Raw genomic sequence first — 16,241 nt, forward strand, 5'->3', positions numbered from 1 at the left:
AATCGTGGCCAGCAGGCTTTGCAACTAAGTGCCTTTAACCACTGAGCCAGACCCCACCGCATCTTTTAAAAACATTGTAAATGACTCAAATTTGGAAAAGCATGACTGCACATACCTATGTATCCCTCTATAATGCTCAAAACATATTACCCTTGTCCAGAGGTTTCAAAAGATTTCAGGGGCTGCAGAGATGGCTTAGCAGTTAAGGCACTTGCCTGCGAAGCCTAAGGACCCAGGTTCAATTCCCCAGTACCCACATAAACCAGATGTACAAGGTGGCGCATGGTCTGGAGTTTGTTTGCAGTGGCTAGAGGCCCTGGTATGCCCATTGTCTCTCTCTATCTGCCTCTCTTTCTCTCTCTCTTTCTGTCTCAAAAATTTTATATATATATATATATATATATATATATATATATATATATATATATGTGTGTATATATATACACACATATATATTTATATATATATGAAGATTTCTGCACATTAGAACCAGATGTGGTGGCACATGCCTGTAACACCACTGGTCAGGAGGAAGGACTGTATGAGGTCAGCTTGGGCTACATCGGGAAATCCTGACTCAAAAAAATGGGGGAGAGGGCTGGAGGGATTGCTCAGTGGCTAAGGCATTTGCCTGCAAAGCCAGAGGACCCAGGTTCAATTCTCCAGGACGTCAGTAAGCCAGATGCATAAACTGGTGTATGTGTCTGGAGTTCATGTGCAGTGGCTAGAGGACCTGACGCACTCATTCTCTTTCTTGGTGCTTCTTTCTCTCTCTCTCAAATCTCTATCTCTATCTATCTATCTATCTATCTATCTATCTATCTATCTATCTATCTATCTACGTCTGCCAAGTACGGTAGGACTTGTCTATAATCCCAGCACTCAGGAAGCTGAGGTAGGAGTTCAAGGCCAGCCTCTACTACAGAGTGAGTTTCAGGTCATCCCAGGCTAGAGGAAAACACTGCCTCAAAACAACAATAAAAATCTGCACAGTGAGCTGGAGAGATGGCTTAACAATTAAGCCCTTGCCTGTGAAGCCTAAGGATGCTGGTTCGAGGCTCAATTCCCCAGGACCCACATAAGCCAGATGTACAATGTGGTGCACGCATCTGGAGTTCGTTTGCAGTGGCTAGAGGCCCTGGCACGCCCATTCTCTATATATCTGCTTCTTTCTCTCTCTGTCACCCCAAAACAAAACAAAACCGCACAGTGAGGCTACTGCAAAGGCGCGTTCACAAGTTCTTCCCAAGCCCTGAGACCCCAGCCCTCTCTCATCAGTAGTTGCTCGACACTACGTGTTCACTCTCTCACTGAGAGTCACATGAGTCCATGACATGCTGACATGCATGGGGACAAACCATCACAGAAACGCTCACAGCCACCTGTTGTCTGGCCAGAAGGACGACTCCTGAACCACGCCCCTGCATCACAAGATTCACCCGGGAAGCAACAAGAGCCCACCGCGCAGTACCTGGGGTCAGCGGAAGGGTAAAAAAGAGAAGCTCGGGTGCAGCATCACCAACCGGGCCATCTTCATTGGTGGCCTGATAGCCTTGGGTAGTGGCGGCCACACCCAGACATCCCGATTGGGCAGCACCAAGATTCCATGGGTAGAAAATTCCAGGTCACTCCCTCAGGAGACTAGATGGGAAGGTGTGGATGTGGATGTGGCAATAAAGACGAAAGACGTCACCCCTGAGTGTGTGGCTGTCATTTAGACATTCCTGCTGGTGAGCGTGTGGAGGAAGCCTGGTTGCTGGGACACCGACCGAGACTGGCAAACAGCAACTCACAGATGAGCTTGTTTGGCCCTTTGGTGACATCAGAGCCTTAAACATCAGCAGGTCTAACACAAGATCCGACTCCCAGGTTCTCCACAACCAGACAACCTGGCCCGTGGGTGGCCGTGCTCAAATAGTGGTGCCTGTCTGCACAGGTGTGGGCTCCATTTGTAGTCTCCAGAGTTCTGCCTCCCCAGCAGATTGTCCCCGCCATAGACACGGGGCTCCAACTACTGATTCAGCTGAAGTCCTCAGCAAATATAGGGAGGGGGCGGGTGTGGTGGCGCACGCCTTTAATCCCAGCACTCCAGACGCAAAGGTAGGAGAACTGCCATGAGTTCAAGGCCACCCTGAGACTACACAGGGAATTCCAGGTCAACTTGGGCTAGAGTGAGATCCTACCATGGAAAAAAATAATAGGGAAGGGGATGACTTTCATCATCCAAATATCTGTTTCCCATCCCTCATCTCTCTCCATCCGTCCTCCCCCCAAAAAAAGACAAAGTCCTGAGCTACACAAACATTTCCCACTTCGATGGCCCACCTGAAACTGTCCCAGAGCAGCATCCTGGGCCACAGAGCTTTCCTTAACCTTTCTGCTGCCACTGATTGACATGCGTGCTGTGTTTGCCTTCCTTCCCAGTTCTGTTGGGCTGGACTGTGTTGTTTTGGCCTCGAGACTTCCAACAATCTGATAAACTCATCAGTGGATGTGAACTAGGTTACCTTCTCAGGAAACATATTTGAAATGGCTTCCAGACTTTCTACTGACACGCTAGCCTCCACCCCAAGGAACTTTTTACTGGGAGTCAACTGCCCGTCAGATGCCCAAGCTCTAAGCGTACTGATGGCTACTCACAGATGACACCCAGGAAGAAAAGGGAATGTAGCCTAGACAGTGTGTAAGGCAATGGCTAATTGAGATTGATCCAGATATTTCTGCACTTTTCATTCACACAAACACTATTGGGCTGGAGAGATAGCTTAGCAGTTAAGGTGCTTGCCTGTGAAGCCTAAGGACCCAGGTTCAATTCTCCAGGTCCCACGTAAGCCAGATGCACAAGCTGGCACATGCGTCTGGAGTCCGTTTGCAGTGGCTAGAGGCCCTAGTGCACCCATTCTCTCCCTCTCTCTCTCCCTCTGTCTCTAATAAATAAATAAAAATAAAAACTTTAAACACTATGAATCACAATTTCTGGGGCCAGAACAGACAGCAGAACTGCAGACACGGGTTTCTGTCCATCAGACCAAACTGGTCATGACCACAAAATGAGAACTTCCTTTGTAGATGATGAGAAAGCCAGTGTCGGGGAAATGAACCTTACCTTACCTGTGGGGTACTGTTTATAAAAGCCAAAGGGTATGTTTACACTAACCTACACCGCAGCCACTCAATTATGAAAATGTGCACGGCTATTGTTTGTTGCCCACGTCTCTAACTCTCTTCTAGAAAAGTTTACCAGTCACAACTGCCTGGTAGCATATATGGATTTTCCCAAGAACAAATGTCCCACAGTGAGTTTTGATGAAGAGAACTAAACAAAGTCCACTGTATTATGAGTCAGAAATGACCACTTTCTTCATGAGTCACAACTGAATAAATCTTGGTAGGGCCTTAGGGATAAAGGGAGGGGCTTTCTCATGTGTGAACACACTTCCTGAGACACACACAGAGGACACACACACACACACCAGAGTCCACATACAGGTGCTCTTCCTACACCTGTGGCCCGAAGCCTAGTCTCTGCATTAATTCTTGGCCACGCCCACAGATGGTAAGGGCCCATCCCTTCCTGTCCCAGCAGCCAAAGGACAGGACCTGGCAGGCCCAGACAGACACCGTACACAAATGAAGATGACTTCTTACATAAACATTAAATCTCTTAACCGGGCTTCTGAGTTAGTCAGGACTCTACTCTAAGGCGAATTCACCGAGCTATGGAAAAGTCTGAAATTCCCAAGTCAGGGAAGAAATGATTCCCTTCACTGCGGCCAAAGGACTGGCTCTGGAGCTACGTCCGGGGCACATCTCCTGTTTCAGGACAGCCAGCTGTTTCGATGTTTCTCGCCTGTGGCAGGCAACCGTATCTGATGCCCATGTGCCGCTGATGGCAGGGAGCCCATCAGTAGGTGACTGTACCCTACCCTTGGCTAACTCCACTGCAGAGAAGACTTTCTACTTTCAGACATACATCCTCCACATCCGTTTGCCCAACTAGCTACTTCAATAACAGTGAGCCAAATTGAGCACGATGTTGCCTACGTCTCTTTTAAAAAAAAAAGTTATCATGGGGTTGTATTTTGATCTGGCCAGTGAGAAAAATTATGTTAATGAGGGAAAGCTGATTTCCGCTAGGTGCCACTTAAGTAGATAAGTTCTGTAAAATTCTTTTAAGTTCTTGACATAAGCACACTGATTTTTTTTTTAGAAATATTGAACCATGGAATATAATTACAGCAATTCTAAAGTACTAGGTCCATCACGAAGCAAGCAGCCTGATGCCCAATGAAGGAACTCCGCCCAAATGCATCGTCAGTACAAATGGGTTTCTGTGGGGGTTCCAAAAATACCGCAGGGTGGACTGACTTCCGAAACCTTAAAACTGGAGAAAGAAGCTTATTTATAGATTAAAAGTATTCTCTTAGGCACAAAGGTAACATAAATTTTAGATTATGTAAAAAGTAAAAGCTTTGGGGGAGGGTGCTTTTTAAAGTTCTGTTTATAATCATTCTTTTGAATGCACAGTGCGAGCTCGGGGGCTGCATTGGAGCGATGGCGGGGGGTTCTGGTGGGCCGGGGGCGCGGGTCCTTCAGGCTGGGCATCGAGGGTGGGACACAGCTTTTCAACTCAGCTCTGAGACTCAGCTTCGTCCTCAAAACCATCCTACAACCACCGAGCAAGGGACAAGGTCCTCCTCCCCGGCAGGACGATTTGGAAGGCTGCGAGTGTGGAAACGGTGCAGTTTTGGTAGGACTTTTATTACTGTCAAAATGATCACTTTATTTATTCTGATGGACTGGCAAGTCTCTCCTAAACTAAGAGTCCTTGAGAAGGAAAACTACGCCGCACCAAAGCCCAAGGGGTGTGGCTAAGGTTACCGGGGGAGGAGGTGGGGTGTGGCTGGGCAGGGGACAGCAGGTAGCCACAAAGTCGCGACTGCGCTTAGAAACCCTGCAGGTCACTTTCACATTCTCCCCCGAACGCTGAAACCGGACCCGGGAAGCTCGCGGGGCGCGGGGGGGGGGGGCGCTCGGCAAGCCCGCCGGGGTGGCGGACACCTCGCGCTATGACCGGGACGGGGTGGGGCCCTCCTCCGCAGGGGACGGGGGTATTGACCAAGGCTCAGGGACCCCCACGGGACCCGCGGCGCCTCGGGTGCAGGCCAGCGTGGCTTGCAGCCCGAACAGGCGGCGTCCTCGGGTCCCCGCGGTCCGGGCCACCGCCAGGTGATCGTCCTACCTGGGCGCCCCTGGATGCAGCGCGCGCAGCCCCTCGCCAGCGCCAGCCGGGGGACCCCAGGGACACAGCGCCTGTCCCACTCCGCAAACCTCCCTTGCAAGAGAAAGGGATCCCTTCCCACGGCGGTGCCACCGAAACCAGATGTGCCCACACGCTGCCTACCGACAGCTGGCAGACATAGCAACCCCAGCCACAAAAAAAAAGTTCGGCGACACAGAAAGCCACTTAAGAAAAACAACAACAAAACAAAGTTTTCCTTGCTTCTCCTCCCCCTTCCCCCGGATTCCTCTCCCGTCTCTCCAGACCTTGGCTTATAAAATAAAATAGAAATTATTATTATTGTTGTTATTATGATGATTATTATTAAAAAAAAACAACAGCAGGATATCAGAGCTCGAGACGTGCAGACTCCAGCGTCCACCTTGTCCAAGCCTGGCCTGGGCAGCGTGCCCAAGGTGGGTGCCCCCCGGCTCGGGGCTTCCTGCTCCATGCCAGGGGTCAGGCGTCCAGCCTGGGACGCGGCACAGCCAACTCACCATGGTGATCGCGGCGCCTCCGCGGGGTCCTTGCTGCCCGGGAGCTGTGGCACCGGAACGCGAGTCGAGTCTCCTGGGCGAACTTCAAAAGTTGGTTCCAATCTCGCACCCCCCACCAAAAAAAAAAAAAAAAGTAAATGAATAAATAACCACCGGGCTCCAGACACCCAAGCACTCACGGGAGCCAATGGGAACCCAGCGGGGACTCCATCCAGGCGGGCTCCGCCGCGCTAAGGTGAGGGCAGGATCGGGGGACCGACGTTAGCAGGCGGGGTGCATGCTGCCGAGAGCCCCGCGATCCACCCGGGAGCTGCGGCCGCCAAGCGCCGGGACGCGTCGTGCGCGCGCCGCGGGACCGCCTGCCCGCCTGCCTGCCCGCCGAGCCGGCCTCGCTCCTCTTTCTTCCAGCACTTTAACCCGTACTCGGCTCACGCTCAGCCTCCGCCATCTGTCCATAAATGGAGAAGTCGGCGCGGGCCTGACCAATCAGAGCTTGCTTTCGCAGCGTCACTCCTCAGAACGAAATGGCAGTGACCAATGAGCGTGGGGTGGCTGCTGGAGGAGGAGGGGCGTTTGCAAAGGCTTCTGGGACTTGTAGTCCGCGGGCCTCGCCAGCCTGCAGAGCGCGCTGCGGACTGCCCCCTCGTCCCGGGGACTCCCCGCGCTGGGGGCGAAAACGCTCGGTGAAGAACCCCCGCAGCGTCTCACTTTGTGGTCTGTCTTTTAATGTGCAAGTTAGCGCAGATGGACCTTCCACGCAGAAGTCGCACTATTTTCCCAGAAGTTTATTACATATATATATATATATATATATATATATATATATATATTTAGTATATACATATATATATAAAGAGAAATATTTTTATCAGTTTAAAATATCAGAGTCGTAGCCGCAGTCTAAAGAAAATCCTTTTTATTTTTATTTCTTATGTCTGGATTGTGAGGAAAGTCAACAACAACAAAAATCATTTACCCTCCTTTTACCTGGATTAATTTTCTTGGGAAACAAAGGAAGTGTGTGTGTGTGTGTGTGTGTGTGTGTGTGTGTGTGTGTGTGTTCCTTTTTTCTCTCTTTTATCCCCACCCCATCTGGATGGCGAAGGTTCTGGGGCACTGAGTTGGGGACCCGGGGAGGCAGCGGATGGAAACCACATCCCACTTCAGGCGACACCTACCTGTGGAATGCCCGCAGAAGCGCGCATCGCTGCGGAGGGTCGGGTTTCAGGAAGTCTTAGAGGGGCCACGTGGAGACCCGAAACCAGGCTCAGGTGTCTGGTGCCTAGGAGGCTGAGGGAGGTGAGAACTGCAAACCTTAGGGTCCAGACCTGAAGTTCCCTGAGCATAAGTAACATGAGTTGCTGGGATTTACTTAATGATGAAATTCGGGCTCTGAAATATAGGGTCCTGGAGTTGTGGAAGGATATGAAAAGTCGTCTGACCTAGAAAGGATTTTTAAAAATGCAGGGCATTCATACAACGGGACTGTGTGGTTCAGAAGTGAAAAGGAATCAACTGCAGGCACGTGCTACAGTGGAGACCGACCTTGAAAATATTTCTGTTGAATGAAACAGGTCAGAAGAAAAGTTCACATGATCACATTTGTGTGCACCTGGAGAATAGGGAATGCGTGGAGACAGGCTGACCAGTGCTTTGTGTCAAGAGCCTGGGGGAAGGCAGTGTGGGAGTAACTGCTAATGGAAATGAGCTTTATCACTGAGGTGAGTAAAATGTTCAGAGGCTGTGTGTGTGGCGGTTAACACTTTTTCTTTCATGTTTTCATTTATTTGAGAAAGAGAATAAATAGGCCCACCATGGCCTCCTCCTGCTGCAAATGAGCTCCAGATGCACGTGCCACCTCGTGCATCTGGCTTCATGTAGATACTGGAGAATTGACCCCATGAGTTCCAGGCCAACCTGGGCAGCATAGTAAGATCCTGTCTTTCAAAAAAGAAGGAGGAGGAAGAGAAGACCAAGAAAAAAAAAAAGAAGGAGGAGGAAGAGGAAGGAGAAGTGAGAAGAGAGAAGTGGCCAGGCGTTGTGGCAGAGGCCTTTAATCTCAGTGGTCGGGAGGCAGGGGTAAGAGGATCACAGTGAGTTCAAGGCCACCCTGAGGCTACCTAGTGAATTCCAGGTTAGCCTGAGACCCTATCTTGAAACAGAAGAAGAAGGAGAAGAAGAGGAGGATGGGGAGGAAGAAGGGAAAGAAGGAGGAGAAAACTATTTGGAGCTATGGTTGTGATCCACAGATGATGGAAGAAGAAGACAGCGAAATTCAGCCAAATTCTATTTTGAAAAATCTTTACCGTTAAAAATGAGTATTCTGGGCCGGAGGGATGGCTTAGTGGTTAAGGCATTTGCCTGCAAAGCCAAAGAACCCAGGTTGGATTCCCCAGGAAACCATGTTAGCCAGATACACAAGGGGACACATGCGTCTGGAGCTCGTTTGCAGTGGCTGGAGGCCCTGGGGTGCCCATTTCCCTCTCTCTCTTCCTCTTTCTCTGTTAAATAAATAAATAAAAATAATGTTTAAAAAATGAGTATTTGAGGGCTGAAGAGATTGCTTAGTGGTTAAGATACTTGTCTGTGAAGCCAAAAGACCCAGGTTTGATTCCCCAGGACCCATGTAAGACAGATGGAGCACGCGTCTGGAGTGCATTTGCAGTGGCTGGAGGCCCTGTCACACCCATTATCTCTCTTTCTCTCTCTCTCTCCCTCTTTCTCTGTCTCTGATAAAAATAACTAAAAAAAAATTTTTTTTTTTTCCAAGTTAGGGTCTCACTCTAGCCCAAGCTGACCTGGAATTCACTATGTAGCCTCAGGGTGGCCTTGAACCCACGGTGATTCTCCTACCTCTGCCTCCTGAGTGCTGGGTTTAAAGGCGTGCCCCACCACGCCCGGCTTCTAAAACCTTTTTAATTTAAAAATATGAGTATTCTTCTAACTTTCCCAATTTGGAGCTGTTTTTCAGAGGACTCAATAAAACAGTGTCAGACTTTTGTGGTTGTTTAGTGGTGGTGATCAAACTCAGGACATTGGGCTAGCTAGGTACATGCTTTACCAATGAGTGACCTCCACCCTAGCCCCTGGTATTGATTTATTTTCATTCAAGGCCACCTTAGCTAGGAAATAGCTTTTATAACTGTAAAACTCATTCTAGACACATGATGGCGCTACTCAGACGAACCCCAGTACATCCCTCAGCATGAACTGTATTTTGTCTGAGCTTGGATGACAGGAACAAAGGAAGAAGATAGAAGGTAAGTACAAAACAATTTTGATATAAATATTGTTTTTTTAAAATTCCCACTTAAATGTTTTGGGCAATAAACAGCAAGAGTATAATATCAAATAACAAAACCAGTTTCCATATCAATATAGACAAAAATTGTTCTAAAAACTACTGAAAAATATTATTCTAAATGCATTCACAGTGGGATGGAGAGGTGGTCCATTTGGCAAAATGCTTGTTTTGAAAGCATGAGGACCTGAATTTGACCATCAAGCCCACTTTAAAAAAAAAATCGAAATTAAATGCAACAGCAAAGTAAAAGAAAAAAAATGTTGGTGGGAAATGAGGCAGAAAGGGTTGAGGGAAGCAGAGGTGCATCATGCCCACGTGGAACGCCCTGAGCGACCCTGCTTCTGTTGTCCCCAGAGAAATGGCTCAGTGGTTAAGGCATTCGCCTGCAAAGCCTAAGGACTCAGATTCAATTCCCCAGGACCCACATAAGCCAGATATGCACAGTGGTGCATGCATCTGGAATTCGTTTGTAGTGGATGGAGGCTCCCTGGGTACATCCATTCTCTCTCTCTCCCCCCTCCACGCCTCTCTGTGTCAAACAAATAAATAAATAAAAATAATAAGTGACTCCAGGGGCTGGGAAGATGGCTCACCAGTTAAAAGTGCTTGGCTCGCCAATATACATATTTAATGCAACCCCCATCAAAATTCCAATGGCAATGAAATAGGAAAAAAAAAAAATCCAAAAATTCATTTGGAATCACAGAAAAACCTCCAATGTCTAAAACAATACTGAGCAACAAAAATAAGGCTGGTGGTATCACCATACCTGATTTTAACCTATACTACAGAGCCATAGTAACAAAAACAGCATGGTACTGGCACAAAAGCAGACATGTATATCAGTGGAACAGAATAAAGGACCCAGATGTAAGTCCGGGTATCTATAGCCACCTGATATTCAATAAAAATGCCAAAAATACTCATTGGAGAAAAGATAGCCTCTTCAGCAAATGGTGTTGGGAAAACTGGATATGTGTCTATAGGAGGATGAAAATAGATTCTTCTCTCTCTCCATGCACAAGAATTAAGTCCAAATGGACTAAGGACCTTAACATCAGACCTAAAACTCTGAAACTGCTAGAGGAAAAAGTAGGGGAAACCATTCAATATATTGGTCTTGGCAAAGACTTTCTGAATACAACCCCAATTGCTCAAGCAATAAAACCACAGATTAACTGCTGGGACCTCATGAAATTACAAAGATTTTGTACGGCAAAGGACGCTGTGAATAGAGCAAAGAGGTAACCTACAGAATGGGAAAAAATATTTGCCAGCTATATATCTGATAGAGGATTAATATCTAGGATATACAAAGAACTCAAAAAATTAGATAATAAGAAACCAAACAAGCCAATTAAAAAATGGGCTATGGAACTAAATAGAGTTCTCAAAAGAAGAAATATGGATGATATATAAGCATCTAAAAAAAATGTTCTACATCCCTAGTCATCAGGGAAATGCAGATTAAAACTATGTTGAGGACTGGAAAAATGGCTTGGCTGTTAAGAGTTTGCCTGTGAAGCCTAAGGACCCCAGTTTGAGGCTCAACTCCCCAGGACCCACACTAGCCAGATGCACAAGGGGCCACATGTGTCTGGAGTTCGTTTACAGTGGCTGGAAGCCCTGGAGTGCCCATTCTCTCTCTCTTTCTCTCTCTCTCTCCCTCTCCTCTCTGTCACTCTCAAATAAATAAATAAATAAAAATAAACAAAAATAAAATAAAACTATGTTGAGATTCCATCTCACTGCTGTCAGATTGGCTACCATTATGAAAACAAATGACCATAAATGCTGGCAAGGATGCAGAAAAAGAGGAACCCTTTTACACTGTCGGTGGGAATGCAATGTGGCCCAGCCATTGTGGAAATCAGTGTGGAGGTTCCTAAGACAGTCCTCGGAAAGTAGAAGCAGGAAAATCAGTAATTTAAATCAATAAAAATAAATGAAAACTGAAAAAACAATCATGGAATGAATCTTGTATTTTTTTTAAGCACCAAAAAAAACTTTTTAAAACTTGAAGTAAAGTGTTTCTAAGTAAGGAAAATGCTTCATTGCCATCTGAAAACATGCTGAGTGTCAAATAGCTGTCGATTGAAAACTCAAGGTCATCACTATAAATACTGATTTATTGCGCAGGGCTGCTTGCAGCCGAGATCCATGGGGACCATTGAATGAAATGATTGTTTGTCTCTATGTTTCCTGGTCCTGGAATGCTATCCTTGTATAGTTCTCTTTTCATTTATTTTTTTTTTTAACTTATATCCTTCATGATTAGATTCTCTAGCTAGCTGTTATCCTAATTTAGCATCTTTTAGGAAAAAGAGCTTTGTTGGGGAAAAGAAAATCTTTTCAAAAGTACTTTATTTATTTGCAAGCAGAGAGAGAGAGGGAGGGAGGGAGGAATGGGCAACCCACAGCCTCTTGCCACTGCAAGTGAATTCCAGATGCATGTGCCACTTTGTGCATCTGGCTTTAAATGAGTAGTGGGGAATTGAACCCAAGTCCTCAGGAAAGTGCCTTTAAATGCTGAGCCATCTCTCTAGCCCAAGAAAATCTTTTTTTGTTGTTTTTTAACTGATGTGTCTATCTAGTGAGGAGCCCAGGAAAAACAGAACACAAAGGAGGGTATACATAACAGTTAACTTCTTGTTGCTGGGACAAAACACCCAACCAGAAGCAGCTCGTGGAAGGGAAGGGTTGGTTTTTGGCTCACAGTTTTTTTTTTTTAAGTTTTTTTTTGTTTGTTTGTTTTGTTATTTATTTATTTATTTATTTATTTATTTATTTATTTGAGAGCAACAGACACAGAAAGAAAGACAGATAGAGGGAGAGAGAGAGAATGGGCGCGCCAGGGCTTCCAGCCTCTGCAAACGAACTCCAGACGCGTGCGCCCCCTTGTGTATCTGGCTAACGTGGGACCTGGGGAACCGAGCCTCGAACCGGGGTCCTTGGGCTTCACAGGCAAGCGCTTAACCGCTAAGCCATCTCTCCAGCCCTGGCTCACAGTTTTGAGGGGAAACTTCATCCTGGCAGGGAAAGCCTGGCAGGACTAGACAGCCCGGTGCCACATCATCACATCAGGCAGGAGAGGGCTGAACGAGCTGTAACATGCCAAAAGCCCAGTGCCAGTGGCACACCTCCTCCAGCAAGGCTCCACCTCTCAAAGGCTCTGCCAGCTGGGGGTGAAGTATTAGGATTGGCTACAAACACCTGAGGCTATGGGGAATATTTTACATCAAACTGCCACAGTGCAGTGTGCATGCTTTCAACTCTTTTGGTCTCATAGCCTTTCTGCATATAAGGATGCTCCTTTTTTTTTTTTCTTTTACCTAGGTAGGGTCTCACTCTATACCAGGCTGACCTGGAATTCACTATGTAATCTCAGGGTGGCCTTGAACTCACACAATCCTACCTCTGCCTCCCGAGTGCTGGGATTAAAGGCGTGCGCCACCACGCCCAGCATGGATGCTTCTTTCATCTCCTTCTTAGCTCGCTGCACTCTCCTTTCTTCATTTCAGCTTGCGTGATGGTGGGACCCTGCCTGACATGATCCTGACCCAGAACCCAGAATGAGCAGTGGGCAGTTGGGTCAGTTACTGTCTCACTGCAGGGATAAAATACCTGTCCAGCAGCTAGCTTAAGGAAGGAAGGAAAGGGTTCGTTTTCAGCATAGGATTTGAGAAGTCCACCAGGAGAAAAACATGGCAGAAGCAGACAGCCAGCATCACATGGGCACATCCACAGGGAGGAAGTAGAGAGAGATGAATGTTGGTGCTCAGCTAGTTTTCTTCTTAAAAACAACAACCAACCAAAAACAAAAGCAAAACACTTATTTTTTGTTGTTAAGGAGAAACTTTGTATGGACACATCAAGTGTTGGCACCATCATTTCCCTCCTCCCTACCCCCGCTCCATTGAGGGCCCTCCTCAGTGAGGTGCTGGTATTCACCATGAATTCGTGGGGTCTGAGTTGTGAGAGCAGCAGTTATTGTGTGTGTGTGTGGGGGGGGGGGTTGGCAATGTCTTTGGATATTCCCTCCCACCCTGTGGCTCTTACAATCTTCCCACCCCCTCTTCCACAAAATTCCCTGTGCCTTTAAGTCTATTTTATAAAGCACAACTTTTTATTGACAACTTCATAAATATAGACAATATACCATGATCATAGTCCCCTCCCACCACCTTCCCTTCCCCCCTCAAAGCCCCCTTCACTGAGTCCCTTCTTCTTCCCAACTCGTCTCTTCTACTTTGATGCCATCATTTTTTTTCAAGTTGTTATTGTAAATACTCGAAGAGACTTCCTATAAATACCGTGTTTATTGGTGGCATAGTTTCCGGACTATTACTTTCTTTTTAAAATGGTGCTGGGGGGGCGGGGTTGGCTAAGAAGATGTCTCAGTGGTTAAAGGTACTTGCTTATAACGCTTACCAGCATGGGTTTGATTCCTCAGTACCCATAAAACACCAGATGCACAAGTGGCACCTGTGTCTGGAGTTTGTTTCAGTGGCAAGAGATCCTTTCTCTCTCTCTCTTTCTCTCAAATAAATAAAAATGCTTTAAATATTTAAATATCTTATTAATTTTTTAAAAAATCAGTAAAGTGGTGCTGGGGATTGAACCCAGGGCCTTATACGTGTTAGGCAAGTCCCCTACCACTGAGCTACAGCCCAGCCTCCAACCCAGTACTATTCTACTCGCCCACTGCAACTCTCATTTGTTGAGCAACGTTGCGGGTGCTGGGGAAGTAAGTTCAAGACGATCTCCCTGTCCTCAGAGGATCCACAGTTTTACATGTCTGTGCAGAGCATTTGCATCAACCCAAGAGCTTCCTGCTTTCTTACCCAGCATGTTTCCGAAAACTCATACCAGTATCAGGTGCACCACATTTTGCAAAGCAAAGAGTTCTGCTTTCAGAACCCAAATCCTAGGATGAAATTTCTCTTACATATGGAGTTGGGCTAAAATCCCCCCATCTCGTACATGTTCTTAGAATGGGGGCTGGAGATGTGGCTCAGGCGGTAGAGCTGTCTAGCCTGCATGAAGCTCTGGGTTCAATCCTCATCACTTCATAAGGAGACGGTGGGGGCTGGAGAGATGGCTTAGCAGTTAAGGAATTTGCCGGTGAAGATAAGGAACTAAAAGGACCCAGGTTCAATTCTCCAGATCACACATGGCCAGAGGTACATGGTGGTGCATGTGTCTGGAGTTTGTTTGCAGTGGCTAAAGGCCCATTCTATCTTTCTCTGTCTCTAATAAATAAGAATGAAATATTTAAAGAAAAAGAGGTGGTGGTACATAGCATTTTAGAGGAGGAGGATCACAAATCCAAGGCCATCCTCAGATTTCTACATAGTGAGCTCCAGGCTAGCCAAGGCTACGTAGTGAAATCTTGTCTCAAAGAATGAACTTGGGGCTGGGTGGTGGTGGCGCACACCTTTAATCCCAGCACTCAGGAAGCAGAGGTAGGAGGATGGCTGAGAGTTTCAGGCCACCCTGACACTACCTTGTAAATTCCAGGTCAGCCTGGGCTACAGTGAGACCTTACCTGGGGCGGGGGATAAACTTGGGTGGAGGTACTGGAGAAATGGTTTAACAGTTAAGGCTCTTGCCTGTAAATCTTAGCTAAGGACTCAGATTCAATTCCCAGTACCCATGTAAGCCAGATACACAAGGCGGGACATGTATCTAGAGTTCATTTTCAGTGGCTAGAGGCCCTGGCTTGCCCATTCTCTCTCCTCTATCTCTCTAGTAAATAAATAATTTTTTTAAGTTAACAAAAAAAAAAAAAAAGGGGGGGGGGCTGGAGAGATGGTTTAGTGGTTAAGGCACTTGCTGGTAAAAGCAAAGTATCCAGGTTTGATTCCCCAGTACTCACTAAGCCAGATGCACAATGTGGTGCATGCATCTGGAGTCCGTTTGCAGAGGACAGAGGCCCTGGTGCACCCATTCTCTCTATCTGCCTCTTTCTCTCAATTAAATAAAGTGTTTTTAAAAAACTCAATAAGAAAGATGCCCAAAGGGCCTCTCAGAAATCAGGAGGACCTCATCAATGAGAGGCTCAAGGGTACAAAACAAGGAACTCAGGGCTGGAGAGGGCTTAGTGGTTAAGGCGCTTGCCTGAAAAGCCAAAGGACGGAGGTTCGATTCCCCAGGACCCACATAAACCAGATGCCTGGGGGTGGGGGCATGCGTCTGGAGTTTGTTTGCAGAGGCTGGAAGCCCTGGCGTGCCTGGTCTCTCTCTTCCTCTTTCTCTGTCAAGTTAATTAATTAATTAATTAAAACAAGGAACTCAGTTAAAAGACTTTTCCTTGAGAAGAAATCACCACAGGACCCCTCAGGAAGTGTTTCCCTGGGCTCAGTGGCCCAGGCACTCAGAGGCTACTGCAGCCGCGGTCCCAGGGGCCTCCCCTACCACGCAGGTTCGTGGTCGACCTTGACCTTGACATTGTCCACATGATGCTGGTTTTGCAGGAAAAGCAGGATGCAAAAGTTGCAGGGTCATGAAGGCTTCCGCCCAGATTTGAGAGGAAAACATGGGAGGCCAGGCAATGTGAGATGAAGGTGATGAGGAGCAGCTATTTTTAGGTCACTGACAGAGGCCTGGGAGATGCCACCTGGCCTGCCGTGGCAGGACTAGAACCTACATCTGACCCAGTCTCACCCTAGATGGCCACAGTTTCCTGTTTCTGCCTTAGTTCAGCGCGCACACCTGCAGGCTGAACCCTGCTGAGTCAGCCTCTAGAGTCCACCAACCAATCAGGTCTGTCCTTGACACACTCGAGTCTCATGACGAGGCTCAACCTAATTGGATGCTTGATCATTCATTATAAAGGGGCCTAAGCAGGTGTGTAAATCCCTTCGTGGTCCCTCTTTGTCACGTGGGACTGTCTGAATCCTAGAGTGTCAGTCTCTCTCCCCCTTCGGAGGATTTCTTTTCGCCTGGATAATTTCCCATTTATGTCCTGCATTTATTTTGTTTTGGGATACTTTTCTGTTTTGCTACATATGTGATCTCTCTTTAAGCTCTGAGTACTTTACAATCTTTTAGTCTCCTGACCCCCTATGTGAGGAGGATCTTTTAAATTTAATTTTATTTATTTGATACAGAGAGAGAGAGTCAGATAGTGAATGGGTGCACCAGGACCTCCAGCCAC

General features: G+C 47.0%; 1 protein-coding gene across 2 annotated transcripts in view; it reads right to left on the bottom strand.

Annotated features, from left to right (window-relative positions):
* Positions 1-6,060, bottom strand: part of Myo1e (myosin IE) — a 212,607-nt gene extending 206,547 nt beyond the window's left edge. The window contains exon 1 of one of the 2 annotated variants that reach the window (XM_045160389.1): positions 5,958-6,060. Coding sequence is in view for 1 of the 2 variants with exons in the window: in XM_045160388.1 (XP_045016323.1) it covers positions 5,779-5,781 (3 nt within the window). In the remaining variant the exon portion in view is untranslated. Of the gene's footprint in view, positions 1-5,778; positions 5,915-5,957 lie in introns of those variants that run through there. The other variant, XM_045160388.1, reaches the window with a different exon arrangement.
* Positions 6,061-16,241: the final 10,181 nt, after the last annotated feature.

Source organism: Jaculus jaculus, chromosome 10, assembly GCF_020740685.1.
Source record: "Jaculus jaculus isolate mJacJac1 chromosome 10, mJacJac1.mat.Y.cur, whole genome shotgun sequence".
Taxonomy (NCBI): domain Eukaryota; kingdom Metazoa; phylum Chordata; class Mammalia; order Rodentia; family Dipodidae; genus Jaculus; species Jaculus jaculus.